General features: G+C 46.0%; 1 protein-coding gene across 1 annotated transcript in view; it reads left to right on the plus strand.

Annotated features, from left to right (window-relative positions):
- HTR3B (5-hydroxytryptamine receptor 3B) overlaps positions 1 to 14,610 on the plus strand; it is a 37,790-nt gene extending 23,180 nt beyond the window's left edge. The window contains 8 exon segments of the mRNA XM_047878196.1: positions 2,509 to 2,553; positions 3,100 to 3,209; positions 3,637 to 3,745; positions 3,747 to 3,807; positions 4,346 to 4,503; positions 12,625 to 12,835; positions 12,979 to 13,161; positions 14,375 to 14,610. Of these exon segments, the coding sequence (XP_047734152.1) occupies positions 2,509 to 2,553; positions 3,100 to 3,209; positions 3,637 to 3,745; positions 3,747 to 3,807; positions 4,346 to 4,503; positions 12,625 to 12,835; positions 12,979 to 13,161; positions 14,375 to 14,610 (1,113 nt within the window).
- Positions 14,611 to 17,764: the final 3,154 nt, after the last annotated feature.

Raw genomic sequence — 17,764 nt, forward strand, 5'->3', positions numbered from 1 at the left:
TTTTAGCCTCAGACTCCTTTTTGACATTGTGTTCTTTAGGGCTGAATGACAAATGCTCCCAGATACCCCCTAATATATTAGAAAAAAATTTTTCATACTTGTTACATGTAACATGACAGAGCAATGGGTGGGAACAGAAGGGCCAGCAGAGGCATCAATATGGCAGTCAATACGAATCGATGGGATAAAATGCTGGTCTCCCCAGCCACGTAACTGACTTAGTGATACGTTCATGACTTGGCGAGACAGGGATTTAAAAAAACACTTGGTCAGGACATTTCATAGATGTAAGACTATATTTGTTGTGAAAGAAGAGTGAAAAGGCTGTGTTTTCCAGTAATACAAAGTGCGTTTTGAACTTGGGTTATTTTTTCCCCTGTTTGTGATGGCAGCGAAACCCAGAACTGAGCCTTTATGTGCTTTAGTGGGGGACAGCCCAGATCTTAGAATGTCAGTAAATCAAAGCCCAGTTCTACAGTATGACAGTTCAGAGGAAGAAAGTCAGATGTAAATAATACTGACTTTAAAAACAGTATCTATTTCAGAATCTCTCAGCTGGTAAAACTTGGAAGGAAGCAGTGTCACCTCAAGGTTCATTCATGTTGTAGCACGTGCCAGAATTTCCTTCCTTTTTAAAGCTGAATAATATTACGTTGTATGCATATATCACATTTTGCTTATGCATTCCTCTTTGATTGACACTTGGGTTGCTTCCACCCCTTGGCTACTGTGAATAATGGTGCTGTGAACATGGGTGTACAAATAACTGAGTCTCTGCTTTCAGTTCTTTTTGGATTTATACCAAAGAATGGAATTGCTAGACCATATGGTAATTCTATTTTTAATTTTTTAGGAGCTGCCACTGTTTTCCATAGCAGCTGTACCATTTTACATTCCCACTAATAGTGCACAAGGATGTCAATTTCTTTATATCCTCACCAACACTTATTTTATGTTTTTGTTTTATTTTGTTTTGTTTTAGTAGCCATCTAATGAGAGTGAAGCAGTATTTCACTGTGGTTTTGATTTGCATTTCCCTGACGGTTAGTGATTGTATTGGCCAGCATGGACTGCCATAACAAAGACCATCAACTCTGTTTCCTACAGTTCCAGAGGCTGGGAAGTCCAAGATCAAAGTTCTAGCCAGTTAGGTTCCTGGTGAGAGCTCTTCCTGGCTTGCTAATGCCTGCCTTCTTCTCCATACCCACATGGAGGAGACAGAGAGATCATTCTCTCTACCTCTTCTTCTAAAGCCACCAATCCTAGTAGATAGTGCCCTCATTTAACCTTAGTTACCTTTTAAAAGTCCTGTCTCCAAATTTAGTCACATATGAATTTTGGAAGGACATAATTTGGTCCTTGGCAGTGATGTTGAGCTTCTTTTCATGTGCTTATTAGCCATTTGTATATCCACTTTGGAGAACTGTCTATTTAAATCCCTTGTCCATTTTTAAATGGGGTTATTGTTTTGTTTGGGTTTGTAGAAATTCTTTACGTATTCTGGATATTAACTCCTCATCAGGTGTATGATCTGCAGATATCGTCTCCATTCTGAGGGTCGTCTTTTTACTTCTTGATGGTGTCCTTTAAAGCGCGAAAGTTTTTCACTTTGATGAAGTCCCATTTACTTTTCCTTTGGCTGCATGTGGTTGTGGCCTCATATGCAAGAGACCATTGTCTGAGGAGTCAGAGTCATGAAGATTTACTCCTATGTTTGCTTCTAAGAGTTTTACGGTTTTAGCCATTATGTTTAGGTTTATGTTAATTTTGAGTTAATGTTTGTACATGGTGTGAGATATCCCTCTTAGTTCCTAAGACCATAGTAGTTTTAGAATGCTCATTACTAGAACATATATGAAAAAAATTGGTAAGGAGTGTTTTGTTTTTTGTTTTGTGGTTTTTCTTTTCTTTTCTTTTTTTTTTTTTTTTTTTGGTTATTCTTAAGGGTCTTCTCCAAAACAATTACTTACTTATTGCAGACATGGGTAAGTCACATCTACTTATATCATCACAAATATACTTCATTTACATTAAGCTCATTCAGTCTGATAACCAGAGAAATCCAAACATCAGGTAACCTAACAGGAATGGCTGCCAGTAGCAGTTGAGATTAACAGTCGTTGAAATGTTGTGAATAATATCTTGATTACAAATAAAAGCTTGGCCTCGTCTTTGTACCCAGAATTGGCTAAGACTACATGTCATTTTTAATTTTGATTAATGGCAGAGTAACTAATTAGGGTGGGAAAGGGATTAGAAAATCATTCAAGACGTCGGTGTAGTCCTCGTGCCATTTTGTCATGGATGCTATAGTCAAGTTCACAGTGACAGGTACATGTAATAACTAGGAGCCGAGAATAGTCAGATTTGAAGAGTCAAGGCAGTGCTTTTAAAATCAGCATTTTTAGTTAGATTTGATTTTCTTTCTCTGAATTATTATGCTGTTGAATTGGGCTTTGATTTATTGACATTCTGAGATTTGGTACAGATTTTCTTTTTGCTTTGCAGGATGCACAGAATCAAAAATTAAAGACCAGTATATTGTACTATGAGGTAAGTGCTGTTTCCTTCTATGCATACTGGACTCCTGATTTCTATAGTGGTGCCTGGGTGGCTCAGCCAGTTAAGCGTCCGACTTTGGCTCAGGTCATATCTCGTGGTTCATGAATTCGAACCCTGCATCGGGCTCTCTGCTGACAGCTCAGAGCCTGGAGCCTGCTCCTCATTCTGTGTCTCCTCTCTCTGCTCCTTCCCCACTAGCACTCTGTCTTTATCTCTCTCTCTCAAGAATAAATAAACATTAAAAAAAATTTAAATCTGTTGCAAAATATAATTATTCTAAGGAATAGATATTTTCTTTGTGTTTGCAATTTAGTTTCTTAGACCTGCAGCAGATCTAATTTATTAGAATCTGTGTAAGATATATGGCCACGGTTTCTGGTTGGGGCACCATCTTTAGGAGTTAGCAGGGAAGTCCTCTCCCCTAACAGTACCAGCAAGCAGATCAGTTGGGTTATTCATCCAAATCCTTCTTCAGTTCTTTGGGGAGATTGGCATTGCCCCTTTTTGATACATTTGTTTTCTAGCTCCTCCTAACAGGTTTGGGATGATGAATTTTTATCCTGGAGCCCCACCATGTTTGATGGGATCAGGGAGATCTCTCTACCTCTAAGCGCCATCTGGGCCCCTGATATCATCATCAGTGAGTTGTAAGTGTGCTGGGGTGTATTTCTACGGGGCTTAAACTGCTTGGACTATTTATGCCAGTTGTCACTTTCAGTCACTGTTGCTGTCTTTTGTTTCTTAACCTAAAGAGGATCATAGTGTTGGGAATATTCCAGGTAGAAGTACTATGAGTTGACATCATTTAAGATACAGATTTAATTATAAATGCTTGAGGTTACTCATGGGTTATGTCCGTTGCAAAAGTAGCAAGTGAATTATCTTTTGAGGCTGTCATTACTGAATCCATCTTTACCAGGGTAAATGACGTCATGGGAAATGTGATTCTGTCTTTGCACTTCTAGACTAGTCCTGAGTATCACAGCCACTACCATCTCATAATCAGTTCTGTTCATGTATTGAAATGACTAAGGCCTTCTCTGTAACAGCGAGGTCTTCTTGTGTTTCATATAGTGTGGACATTGAATGATCACCCGGCCTCCCCTATGTCTATGTGAACTCATCTGGGACCATTAAGAATGCTAAGCCTATCCAGATGGTTTCCACATGCAATTTAGAGACATAGCGCTTTTCCATTTGATATGCAGAACTGCAGCCTAACTTTCAGTAGCATCCTGCACACGGGTAAACCGTGAGCGGCATAGTCTGCCAATGGGAAAACACTCTTGTGCTGGGTTGGCGCACTTAGGTGAAATTATATCATGCTGTCTGTGAGGTTTATTTTGTTCTTGCACATAGTTTTTACAAATCGAAATCTTTTCTTACAGCTATTTGGCTTCCATTGTAATTTGGACTGAGTACAGTGTTGTGCCCAGATATATTGCTCACTGCTGCTCTAGGTTTGGGAATACAGTATTAGGCCTCCTCTGCCACTGAGAAGGTTATAGAAGTGGTAGGACCAGGTCCATCATTCTATGGATAATGGAGTGCAAACTATAAATTCACAGTTGGTTGTTTTGTTTGTTTGTTTTTTTTCACTGAGAGGGAGACTCTATTCCACATCCCTATCCCTAATTCAAAATGGTTATACTGAGCCCCATCTCAGTAAGACTGTACATGTGGGGGCAAGAGTGAAAGGAATAATTTGAGTTGGGAGTTGGAAAAGCGGGTGGTTATTGGGGCCTCTGTGTGTGGGTAAGTCCATTGTTTCTCTTGTTTTCAGTGGAAGATGTAGACCTGGCCTTCCTGAGGAGCAGAGAAGACATTAAGCATGACAAAAAGGAATTTTTGAAGGACAGTGAGTGGGAGCTTCTTTCTGTGTCCTCAACATACAACATCCTGCAGAGCAACACTGGAGATTTTGCACAGATTCAGTTTAACGTAGGTCCTTCCTGTTCCTGTTGCCTACTTCTCTGCAGTCGCAAGCCTTCTCTGCTGGGCTCAAGGATCTCTGCTCTGTCGTGTATTCTCATTCTTTATCATCATCCAAAAACTGATGATTCAGGTGGCTCTGGAAGCCCCTTGCATTACAGCATTTCACAGACCAGAGATTCAGTCCCAGATCCTGGACTCCTACTGTAAGGATTCCATATGTGAGTAAAAAGAGAATGGTTTCAGGCACCTGAACCACCCACCTTAGCCGGGATCCTCAAGCCTTTCGGTGCATACTAACATCCCCACTCCCAATTGCTGCTGAGAGGAGGGGGAAACAAAAAAAAGAAAAGAAAGAAAACCCACATGCAGCAACAGCAACAGAGTGGGAGAAGAGCATCTCTTTAACGTTACTGTCCTGTTTTTAACTGAGTAAATTATTAATTAATTCCAGAAACAAATGCATAAAGCTATCATTATTAATTTGACTATCTTGAGCAATTAGCTAACAAATCACCTACAGGATCCTCAGAGACTCCTGGTAGTTTCTGGATCAGAGAGAACAGCTGCTCTAAAGGGATTCGTTGAGAACCCAAGCTTCTCGGAAGCACCACCAGGATGCTCTTGGCTGCATTGTCATGGGACAGTTTGTTCAGCAGGAGCCTGAGGGGTGGGGTGCAGGACAGCGAAACTGCTGTTTTGCACTCCAGAAGCAGCCATTCTCCCTTCCCTGGCCCTTCTGGCAAACTGTCCTGATAAGTGGTTTGTAGCAAGTTCATGCAACTGGTAGATCTGCTGTCAGTATTCACTTCTGCTTTTCTGCACAAAGTCAGCTAATAGTGTTGATAGCTGGGTGGGGAGGAGTTCTTCATGCCAGGTAATGTCTGTGATTGACAAATAGAGACTACAGACAGGTCAGGATGACACACGAGATGAATTCTCTTGGAAACAATCCTTTTGGATAAGAAGGAAAATTCAGACTAGCCTAGGTGCTATGGTTATGCTGGATAATCATACGCTAAGAGAGGGTGGTATTGAAATAAGCTATTATTGAGGGCACAGATGCCCCTCCATTGGTCAAAAGACGTTCCATGCAGCTTTCCAGCAAAGCTCTGGTTAAATCAGGGCCTCCTAGAAATAGCTGTGGCTTGAACGTGACTAATGTATAACTAACTCATCACAACTCATACCTTCCTAGTGGTGGGGTCTGGGTGTTTGCCTGTTCTGCTTGGTTTTTAGCAAAGCTGGCGTCGTGGCTTATTTGTCCACTTTTTTTTTTTTTTAAGTGAGAGAAAGGGAGGGGAAAAAAGAAAGCTTTTTTAATTTCAATGAGTTTCTTGGCTAAGAGTAAACACCTCATTAATTTTAAAGATATCAGCCCACAAACATTATTAATGCAGCCCGAATAATGGCGAGCATTAAAGGGAAATGTGAGGGAGGAGCACGTGCGAGGTGGAACACAGTCACCTACCAAGCGCTCCGGAGAACACTGCACACACCATTACCTACACTGCACGAAGGAGACAAACAAAGGCAAGAGGCAGGGCCGATAAACAGGAGTGCGCACGCACACACGCACACACACATACACTCACACTCTTTCCATAAAGCAGCCATTATTTGTAGTTACACGTCACCCTTTACCCTGAATATTAATTTGTCTTCCCAGTTGTGGCGAAAGGCTTTCTATGTAGTAGGTCCGTTTTTAAATATGATGGACAGAGGCGTAACACAGTGCTTACGGAAGGAGAAGCTTCCCTGTGTCTCGGGAACAGTGATCCCATCCCTTTGCTCTGTTCACCGCCATGCTTCCTCTGCATTTACAGTGTTTACATTGAGGTATGCCAGAGGTGGGCATCGACAGCACTGTATGCTTTTGGAGCTGTTCCCTGCGTCTCTTTGCCCTGGGGGCTGCTTTCCACCCTCACCCTCTGGAACAGAGTAGGGAGAGAACCCTGAGTAGTCACAGATCATGTTTCATAGGCAGGGAGCCACGCCCAGAAGCAGTTATACAACTTTGGAAAGACTTAAAGTAGATTCAGTGGCTATCCTAGGTCTCTTGTCTCCCTTGGCCTCTCTCAGCCCCCATGCCTCTGCACACCTGCTATGTGCCCTGATGGGCTCATGATCTCTTACTCCATACCAGTCATCCTGCTCTGAAGTTAACAACTGAGGCATCCTGGTGACCTTCGGTAGCCTTTGGGCAATGACGTGAAATTGAGAGCCCGGTTCTCTGCCAGCACTGGTCTGCCAGGGTCCTGACAGCAAAGGGCCATCTCCCTCCTGATCTAATCACCTGCATTGTCCCTGTCCAGGCTGCCCAGTGCGGGGGTGGAGACAAGTGGGGCAGACAGGAGGAAAGATAATCTAAATATCTTGTCCCTCTGGGCCTGATGTACATTGCTGCCATTACTACTAAATCAAGTGCTCAGGATTCCTGGTTAGCTCGAGCTAATGTGCAGTCATATCTGCTGGCTCTAGAACACGTATTGTTTATCAGAGGGCACTGCTAACACATTGGAGTCAGGCTACATTCCACAGGGGGCTCAGAGCATGGGCACCTTTTGCCTACAAGGAGGTCTGTGTGCAGCCTGGCACCTGCTCCAACAGCCATAGGAGGGAAGATTCCCTCCAATACATTATCGGACATGCTGCTTCCAGAAACAGAAGGGTGAGCATTCCATGTCTACATGGCAGCTTTTTGTTTTTTTGTTGTTTAAAAAAAAAAAAAACGAGGGTAGAAGTGGGAGGAGGTAGGAATAAAATGTGAGAATTCATTTTGGATGGAAAAGGGTGGACAGCTGTTGGAAGAACTAAAGTGAGCCCAACATGCACATATCCTCACAATGAGTGAGATGTTCATGCAGGCAGGGCTGGGAGCCTTCCCGGGCACCCCTGGAAAAATGCAGAGAGGCAATTGAGAAAGCAAGGTGCCCCATCTTTTCCTCTTTTTCTGGCATAGTTTTCCTTTATAGATTAGGTTAGAGTAGTTTTGTTGAGATATCCATTGAATGCAGCTCATGAACTTGAGAGAAGTTCCTTCTGAACTCCACCAGATCGGGAGGGAGAGTGAGAGAATGAGAATTTAGAGCCCTAGAAATCATTCCAGGGTCACTCATGCACCCTGACATCATGGACTTTGTGCTAACCCAGCCTGACCCATGGTCCAGATCCAACTCCGAGTCCGGAAGCTCTCGCTCCTGTGCAGGGATCTTACTGAAATGGCAGCAACTTTCCCATTCTTTCTGAATTGGGAATGGTGGGAGGGACTTGGGAGAGGAGGAAAATGGGCTTCTGTATGAAGCGTGAGTCTGGGCGTCAAAAATTCCAACTATGTCATAAAGACGGTCATGCAAAATTGAGTACTGGTGGGGTCTACCATCAAGGAGGCAATTAGAGGCTAACCTTGGGGCCTATTCCATCTCCAAGGAGCTCTCCACACACACATTCTGAATTAGATTGATCTCTTTCATTAACATCAATAGGCTCCAAATACCTTTGTGTACTTATTATTACCTGGCTTTAATGGATAATGAAATTGTGGCATAATATTGCTAACACCTGAAGGGTGTCTAATGGAGAACACGGACTGAAACTAAAGTGCTTTTTCTTCCCTTTCTGTGGAATTTAAAGGCACCAGCTCCTTTAGTCCGTTAGAAATGATGGGCTCTAGGTAGGGGCAGTTCCACAGAGAGTGGTCTCACTGAGCTGGTGACATCCCTTCCCCCCCTAGCATCAGCCATCAGCTGGAGTCCCTTACTGTCTCTGGAATGACCCGCCGAGAGGTAGCCCTCAGGGGATGGATCTCAATAGGAGAAGCCCTATCTGTGCTAACTCCACCCTCCCACCTACTTGGAACTAAAAGTAACATTACTAATAAGACTCCAGTACAACGCAACGAACATCTCTTGAGCCCTTATCATGTGCCAGGCTCAGTGGCCCCACTGAGGACACAAACATGGGTAAAGCGGGGCTTCTGCTATCCATCATGGGCCTGGGATGTTGCCCAGGGAAACATTGTGACAGTGACCACAAAACCCAGCATTTACTTGACCCTGGGCACCATTTTAAGTTTGCCCATGTAATCCTCACATCTCTATGAGTTGGGTAATCTGAGTATCTGCATTTTTACAAATGGATGGATCGGGGTACAGAGAAGTTAACTTGCCCAAGTTTAAGTAACTTGCCCAAGGTTACAGGGTAACTGTGGAGCCTGACCTTGAGCCCCCAGTCAGTCTGACTCCAGAGACTATGTGCTAATCCTCTTTGATGCTGACATGCAACTCGGCTTGACATGGTCTATTCTAGTCCATTCTTTGGCGTTCATCCAACTGTGTGTTACTGGGCAAGTAACCTGCGCTCGTTTGCTAGGGCTTCCATAACAAAGTACCACAAACCGGGTGGCTTAAAACAACAGAAATTCATTCTCTCAGCTCTGGAGGCTGGAAATCAGGGTGTGAGCATGATTACTTCCTTCTGGGAGCTCCAGAAACAATCTGTTCCGTGCCTCTCTCTTAGCTTTTGGTGGCTGACAGCAACCCTGGGCTTGTAGGTATATCAGTCCAGGATCTGCCTCCACCCTCATGTGGCATTCTCCTTTGTGCGTCTCTCTTCTTCTCATAAGGACCCCAGTTGTGTTGGCCCACCCCACTGCAGTCAGCCCTCATCTTAACTAATTATATGTGCGGTGATCCCATTTCCAAATAAGGTCACATTCTTACCTTCCAAGAAGGACATTAATTCTTGGGGCCATTATTCAACCTGGACAGTCCACTGCCCTCTCTGGCTCCCCCAAATTCATGTCCATCACCTATGCAAAATATCCACCCTCTCCCAACATCCCTAAATGTCTTACCCCATTTCAGCATCAACTCTGAGACCAAAATAACATCTAAATATAAACTCAGAAAGTCCCAAATCACATCGTCTAAATCAGGTACAGACTCTGGATATGGTCCCTTCTGGGGCAAATTCCCTTTCCATCTTCAGAGTCTGGTTGCTGATCCCCTGGGATGGGCAGAAACCTGTCCTATTAACTCTTCTAATTCCAGTATTTAAAAAAAGTGCCTGACACTGCGTTTATGGTCAGTTAATGTTCCTTCAACAAGAGAGTAAAGAGATTTGAAGAGCAAATGAGATCATGAAAACAAACCATTTCTGAAAAGTGTGATAAAATTAGAATTTCTTTAGGCTGCACTGGGCTTGCAGAGAAAATTAGTCCGTAAGTACATTGCTCCTAAATCAACCTGAAGAAAAAGGAAGGCCCCTTGTTCTTGAAGAAAACCAAAGAAGGGGCCTATGTAGCTTTATAGTGTTATAAGCCAAACATAGGTGGCAGGATTTCTGCTTTATGTTACAGGACAGCTAATTGTCTGCCTTGTAGCCGCCATGTTTCCCTTGCACTTCCGGCTGCTGGCACTATCCAGTGACAAATATTCTCCTGACAGGACTGGGTACATTCTTGGTGGGGTCCGGTGCAAAGGGAAAATGTGGGACCCCCTGTTCATAAATTACGAGTTTCAAAATGGCACCAGCAGAGCCTGAAACCAAACAAGCCCTTGTAAGTGCCAGGACCCAGGAAGTTTCCCAAGCCTCATGCCCATGAAGCCTGCCTACCTCGCAGCCTCTTGGCCCCTGCCACACCTCTCCCCTGGCACTGTGGGGGACACGTGGTCTGACAAAACTGAGGAGCCGTCTTTGGTTCTGACCCAGATTTATGTTCACTCTCTGCACCAGCCTCTGGGTGGAGAGGAACCATCTCAGCATGTGTTATTTACACAGGGGCTTTATTTAAAGAGACAACAGCCAATCTCAAATGTACCCAACATGTTCAGCAAGCAAAAGTGAAGTGCATTTTAAAAAAAGGAAAATTAGGGGGCACCGGGTGGCTGAGTCGGTTAAGCATCAGACTCTTGATTTCGGCTCGGGTCATGATCTCGCAGCACGTCGGTTTAAACCCTGCCTCAGGGTCTGTGCTGGCAGCACAGAGCCTGCTTGGGATTCTCTCTCCTCTCTCTTTATCCCTCCCCTCCCCTTCTCTCTCAAAATAAACAAACATAAAAAAGAAAAGAAAAGAAAATCAAGGCATGCACCTGGGAGCATTTAAACTAGGACACGTAGGCACTTAGAATCCAGGGACTCTGCAACTCTATTCCCTTGACTCTAAGCTTAGGCTCTTCCTGCTTAGGCAGCTGCCTACTTGTACTTCCTTTAGGGCAGGGTTCTTACACTTACTGTTCATGTCGTATCTGCCATGAGGTCTGGGGGGCGGAGGTGGTCTTCCCACTTCTACCCTCTAGCGACAGCAGGCTTGGGCCCCCCACCACCCCACATAGCCCAGGTCAGGCCCACAGCACAAGACCCCTGTGGACTCTGACCACGTGGCTCCCTTTCTGTGGCTCCCTTCCTACGGCCCCCAGCTAACCACTGCCTGGTGGGTCGTGTCACAGCATGACCAAGAGAGCTGGAGACACACGGGTTGGTGACAGTTCATTTTGTTGTGGTTTTTCTTGTAGACTGTGCTTTGGTAGAAATGTGTTTTAACCAAATCATTACAAAGCATGAGTGTGGCTCTCATTTAGATATCTGCAGCCCATTATGCTTCATGTGAAAGACAACAGCCAGACTGCAATCCTCCAAATGGCTCTGGCCTACCAAGCTCCACTGTGTCGGGATATGCTCCCAGACCCAAAGGCTGGGGGACCCCTGTTATCTCCTGCAGGGTGGTAGGTATTTGGTCTCCCCCAGCCAAGCTCTTCCCCACCTCCGTCTCCTCCATTCCCAGCCTCTGCCTTGGCTTTCAGGTATCATTTCCATGCCACCCCCCTCCTCCAAATCCAACAGCAAAGAGCTCAGAACATGCATTTGTTTGGCAAACTGATTGAACACCCATCATAAGCTAGGTATTATCTTTGGCCCCATGAGGAATGTTTTAAAGGTTGCTGCTTTTGCCCCCAAAGGGTCACAGAAAGCAGTCCTATCGTTCCCTGATGAAAATAGTTTGTGTTTATTAAAGACACTTCCTGTCACCGCCCCCAGAGAAGCAAGGTCTACAAAAATGGCAATGACAGAGCAACTTTCTGAGTCTCAAATCCCCAGCTACAGAGTCCCGGCAGGAGCTCCGGATGCTCAGCCATCCTGTGGGGTGTCTTCAGTTATCTCCCCAACTTAGACCCACTTTGCCCCTTCTCCTCCTGCTCTGCGCCCCTGGAGACGAGCCACGGTCTCTCTGACCAATAGGAAGAGGGGATGGAGTGGCAGGAGATTGGAGAGAAGGGGAGAGTGAGGAAGGTGCAGATGAGCACTCCATTTTTCTCCCGGTGGAGTCAAGTTACTACGAGGCTGGCTGTGCCCCTAAGGGGAAGCCACAGCTCCTGCTTGGTGGCCTTCTCCACCCAGCTTTCTCTCAGATTCTGTTCACATTCTCAGCCCTTGCCCCCTTCAGGACTAAAGACAGAAGCAGCTCACCCAGTCCTCCCAAGTATCTGGGGCACTGCCCCCCTTCTTGTGGTTTCCCTCTGCCCTGCTCCTTGTAAACGGTCTCCTTGCCAAGCACTCCACAGATTTCCCAGTGGTGCTATTTGTTCCTGCCCAGACTCTGACACATACACAGGTGCTAAGGTACTCACGTTCCACATAGGAAGACGGGCTAAACCAAAAATAGTACAAGATGTTGCCTACACGCTGTCCGAAGAAAAATGTTGGTGTGAGACCTCAATTTAAAACAGCTTCTCACTCACCACCTGTGTAAGTTTGAAAAAGAAATTTAATGTCTGTGTACCTCGGTTTCTTTGTCTGGAGATGATAATACCCAGCCTTTAGTGTTGGTGTGAGGGTTGAATAAGAGCATAGGAAACACAGCCCAGTGCCTGGCATACAGCAAGTGGTAAATAAATAGAGGCTTCTTCTTATAATTATTCATAATATTAATACAAGTTCTACATAAAAGCTTAAAGGTTTTTTTTTTTCTATTCTCTAAAACACAAAATAATCTCCATTCTCGAAACTACATAGTCATTTCACATTATGTAGAACTGTTGGGACTTCGGGGATCTCTTGGCCGTGGGTTTGGCCAAACATTAGTCCATCAGCTTATACCCTGTCTTCAGTAGACTCCATGGCCCCGGCCAGGTGGTGATTCGCAGGCGCCCACTGGTCTACGTCATGAGCCTGCTGATTCCCAGCATCTTCCTCGTGCTCGTGGATCTGGGAAGCTTTTACCTGCCACCCACCTGCTGAGCCAGGATTGTGTTCAAGACCAATGTGCTGGTGGGCTACACCGTCTTCAGGGTCAACATGTCTGATGAGATGCCAAGGAGCGCAGTGAGCACCCCTCTGATCGGTAAGCAGCTTTGGGGACACCAGACCTCCATGTTACAGACTCCCATCAGAGATGAGATGCTCCATTTCAGACAGGGGGCGCTGGGGGAGGGAGAGGCTCCAGAGACTCTAGCTGATGCCACCTCATTTGGTTCCTTCCACCAGGAGTCTTCTTCACAATTTGCATGGCCTTCTTGGTTTTCGGCTTATTTAAGTCCATCCTCTTGGTCACATTCCTCCATGATGAGTGCAGCAGTGAGCAAGAGTGGCCCCTCTCATGCCTTCAAGGGGACATTGACGCTGACGGGCCTAGAAGAGATCCCCAAGCCCAGCCTGCTGGGGTGACAGGTTTGTGAGAAGCCTCAAGGCCCCTACCCTATCTTGCTTTATCACTCTCCACCCTAGTTTCCGTTGGTGGAGCGCCAGGCCGGTGTCCCGCTGGGTGAAAAGTGTGAAACACTTGCTTCTTAACCTCTGTGCTGCATCTGATATTACCGCTCTGGAGATCGAAGGCTGTCTACCACCTGCTGGCTTTCCAGAAGGCCTCCTTTTAGATTAGAGGTCAGGCCCTCATTTGGCTTTCCTTGTTTTTGTTTGTGTTTTCCATTGCTTCTCGGCCTTTTGGCTGAGATCAAGTGTTTGTGTTTTCCAGTTTTAACCAGTACCTAAAGTGACTGAGCCTCTGACTCTAGAATAATAGAGCGCACATGCACAGTTTGTATGTATTTGGGTTCCTATCGCTTAATCTGAAAAAGTGTATGAATGATCTCAGGGCTCACTTTGGCCCCACATATACTAAAACTGGAACAATACAGAGGTTAGCATGGCCCCATGTGAAGATGATATGCCAACTTATGAGGCTATTTTTACTGTTCGCTTGAAAGTTGCTAGGTGGGGCACCTGGGTGGCTCAGTCGGTTAAGCATCTGACTTCAGCTCAGGTCATGATCTCACAGTTTGTGAGTTTGAGCCCCGCATCGGGCTCTGTGCTGACAGCTTGGAGCCTGGAGCCTCCTTTGGATTCTGTATCTTCCTCTCTCTGCCCCTCCCCTGCTTGCACTCTGTCTCTGTCTCTCTCAAAAATAATAAACATTTTTAAAAAATTAAAAAGAAAGTTGCTAGAGAGAGTATACCCTAAAAGCTCTGATCATGAGAAAAAAAATATGTGACTATGCATGGTGATGGATGTCAACCAGACTTACTCTGGTCATCATTTTGATATAAATATCTCAAATTACTATGCTGTACACCTGAAACTAATATGTTATATGTAAATTTTATCTCAGTTAAACAAAAAAGAATCATCCCAGCCTCTAAAACTCCAACTGAGTCAGGAAACCTCCTGGGTGGATCCAGCCTAGACAGCCTTCCTCACAACACAGCTCTGCCGTGTTCTCCAGGGCTTCTTTCAGCACAGCCTCACCTGCCCTGAGCAGGCAGGAGAGAGGCCCCAACCCAATCCACTGCCCTGTACCCCCTACAGACCTTCCTTGTAGTATGAGGCCGTCAGCTCCAGTGGGACGTCCAGGGGCCACGGAAGCCCATTCTCCCCTCTCATGCAGAGCCCTCCGTCTGTCGAGAACACCAGGCCCAGTCAGAGACCCTGAAGGAAGTCTCGTTCCAGCTTAAGTCCATCAGCACCTACTTCCAAACCTGGGACCAGGAGGACCGACAAGAGGTTAAGTGGCTGGCCTTCCTGGAACGTTTTGATCGACTGCTCTTTAAAGCGTGCCTCGTCGTGCTGGGGCTCTATGCCGTGAGCCTGTGCTCCCTCTGGGCGCTGGGGAGCAGCTTGTGAAGACTGGAGGCTGTTGGTCTCGCCCAACATTCGCTTTCTCGGTACTTGGGGAAGGCTGCAAAGTTTTGTGGGGAGGTTGGAGGGGGGCATGGCAGGTTAAAAAGCTCCCCTCTTGCTGCCTCTTTTCATTCAGTGCAGGTACTCACACCTAATGAGGTACTGAATGGCCCAGGGCTAGTGCATTCATGGTGAACATGTCTGGCCATCTCCAGGTACACAGTGAAAAAGAAGCCCGCCTTCTCATTCTGGGCCACTCCCCAAAGGTGACACCATTAGCCATCTCTTTCAGAAATTTTCTAGGTACATACATACTTGTATGTTTTTGGGTGTTTGTTTGTTTGTTTGTTTGTTTGTTTGTTTTTGTTTTTAGTGTAAGATTCCTTCATCTCCCTGTTTTATCTTAGTCACTCAGGCAGCTGTTCAAAACCTTTACCGAGTGTCAGTTAAGTCCTAAGCGTTATGTTAGGACATGAGAGAACACAGAATATGTCAGTCACAGATCATTCTTCACTGGAATGATTCCCGAGGTCAACCTTGTACAAAGAGCAGAATGGAAAATTGTCACCATGTCTGTATCCTGAAGCTCTTGTTCCCACTGGCTCCAACAAGCGCCTCTTCCCCAGTACCTCACCACAGTTGGACAGAAGCCGGGCTCCAAACCTTCCAGACCCAATCTAGCACAACCTGTAGTCAACGCAGGCCATGTATAAGGCACTGAGCTGGGGGATGGGCTTCACGCATGCCCCTTGGGTTCAAGGAGATTATAATCTACTCTCCCTGTAGAATCAGCTAAGGCTGCCATAACAAAACACCACAGACTTTGTGGCTTAAACAGAAATTTATTTTCTCCCTGCTCTGGAGGCTGGAACTTTTCTTTGAGGCCTCTCTCCTTGGCCCATAGATGGCTGTCTTCTCCCCGTGTCCTCAATGGTCTTTCCTCTGCATGTACATGTCTGTGTCCAAATTTCCTCTTCTTATAAGGACACCAATTATGTTGGATTAGGGCGTACCTTAACAACCTCATTTAACCTGAATGGCCTTTTTAAGGGCCCTGCCTCCACATACACATGCTGAGGTACAGGGCATTAGGACTTCACCATATGAATTTGGGGGGCAGGTTGAACACAATTCAGTCTATAGCACTCACATGATAGTGGACGCTTGGCAAGTCAAAACTCTGCACGTAAGCTGGAAGGCCAGGACCCAGGGAATAGTTGTAGTTTGAGTCCAAACTCAACTATTTGGGAGGTGTCTGCTGGCAGAATTTCCACTTTTTCCAGGGGCGTCAGTGTTCTTCTGCTGAGGCATTCAACTGATTGGATGAGGCCCACCTGTACTCTGGAGGGTACTCTATTTCACCCAAGTCGACTGATTTAAATGTTAATCTCCTCTAAAAAATACCTTCACAGAAACACCTAGGGTAATGTTTGACCAAACATCTGGGTCCTATGGCCTAGCCAAGTTAACACACAAAACTAACCATCACAGTCCCAATGGCCCCTTCGCCTCCCATCTGTGCCCACAGTTACTTGTCCGGACAGAAGAGCCCTGAGCACATGGAACTGGGGTAACTGGTCAACTTCTGGCTCTTACTCTCCAGTGGCCCGGTCTGCCATGAGTATAGCTCACCTTCTGGCAGTTCCATGGCCTCGCAACCTGAATTCTAAGGTGGAAGTTCAGGTCTTCCACAAAATTTCCTTCCTCCTGTTTTGACTTTCTTCATTTCTCATGGCTTCTTATTACAGTCTTCTGTCTAGCCAGACTAACCTGCCTGCCATTTCCGTCTAAGCCTCTACTGTGAGTTGACATATTCTTTTGTTTCTCCAGTCTGTGTGCCATCGCGTCTGAGGAGCCTGCTCAAAACAGCCTCCCTCACCTTCTTCCCCTGAGCACCTCGTGACGGTCCCCTTTCTCTATCTTTACCCTTACCTTATTCTGTGTCCTTCCCCCTTTGAACATTTTAGGGCCTTGTGTGTGTGTGTGCATGTTTGGTGTGTGCACGTGTGTGTGTGTACATAGGTGTGTGGTGTGGTATATGTGTACAGGTGTGTGGGTGTGTACATATGTGGGATGTGGGGTGTGTGTACACATGTGTATGTGTGGTGTGTGCACATGTGTGGGTGTGTATACGTGTGTGTACATCGGTATATGGTGTGTGTGTGTGTGTGTGCGCATGTATGTATGTGTGGTGTGTGTGGTGTACATGTGTGTGCACATCATTCATCACACAGACCACATGCTCCTCGAATAGCCATCCCGTTTTCTAGTTCTAGTTTATCCCCATCTCGGCCCAGGTCCACACAGAGCTTCGCTCGTGGGGATTCTGCGCTGATTGTTGCAGAGCAACGCATTCTAGCTCGCTGCTGACGTTGGACACATTTCTAGTGTGTTTTTCCAGGTCTGAGGGGGAAAATCTACCCGGGGTCAGACTCCCAGCCCCTCGGCATCCCTCTGCCCTCCGCCAGGGCAGCCATCGGGAGGTTGGCGGGCAGACCACGGTTGGCTGAGAGTCAACTCTCCTAACACTGCCAGCAGAGGACACGAAAGTCCAAAGCTGTTTGCTAGGAACTTTTCGCGGCACTAAAATTGTCTTTTAAAAACCCTGCTCCCCCATCCCCCTAAAGAAAAAGAATTTAAATTCAAACAGCCTTTACCTGCATCCTCCCTCTCTCATTACCTCCCAGTTAGTGCTCAACGCCAATTGTCCATGAAATTCCGCTGCTGCTGTTAATGAAATGAGGAACATAAGAAGTTTGTGAACAGGAAGTGTCCGTGCAAACCTCCACCTGTTTCCCTCCTCACTTCCTCCTCTGCCTCCGCCTGCTCAGTTAGCTTCTCGATCGATCCCTAGATGTCTCTTCACTTCCTCCGCTGTCACGGGGGAAAAGGCTTGCAGTGAACTCCCCGCTACGTTGTCTCCTTCCTTTCCAGTTGTCCTTGGGGAAAGCGTCTGGTTTTGGTCCCAGCTCCATCACAGTCCAACCAGGAGACCTTGAGCGTGATTTCTCAGAGCTTCGACTATGCGACACGGGTTGCTTATACTTACTCCACCAAATCACAGAACTTTGAGGATTGGAACGAAGCAATGTATTTAACAGCACTTTAAAAAGTAACTAATACGAGCTCTGTTGTCAGGGGGCTCAGCAGCTCTCCC

Source organism: Prionailurus viverrinus, chromosome D1 (genome assembly GCF_022837055.1).
Source record: "Prionailurus viverrinus isolate Anna chromosome D1, UM_Priviv_1.0, whole genome shotgun sequence".
NCBI classification, from domain to species: domain Eukaryota; kingdom Metazoa; phylum Chordata; class Mammalia; order Carnivora; family Felidae; genus Prionailurus; species Prionailurus viverrinus.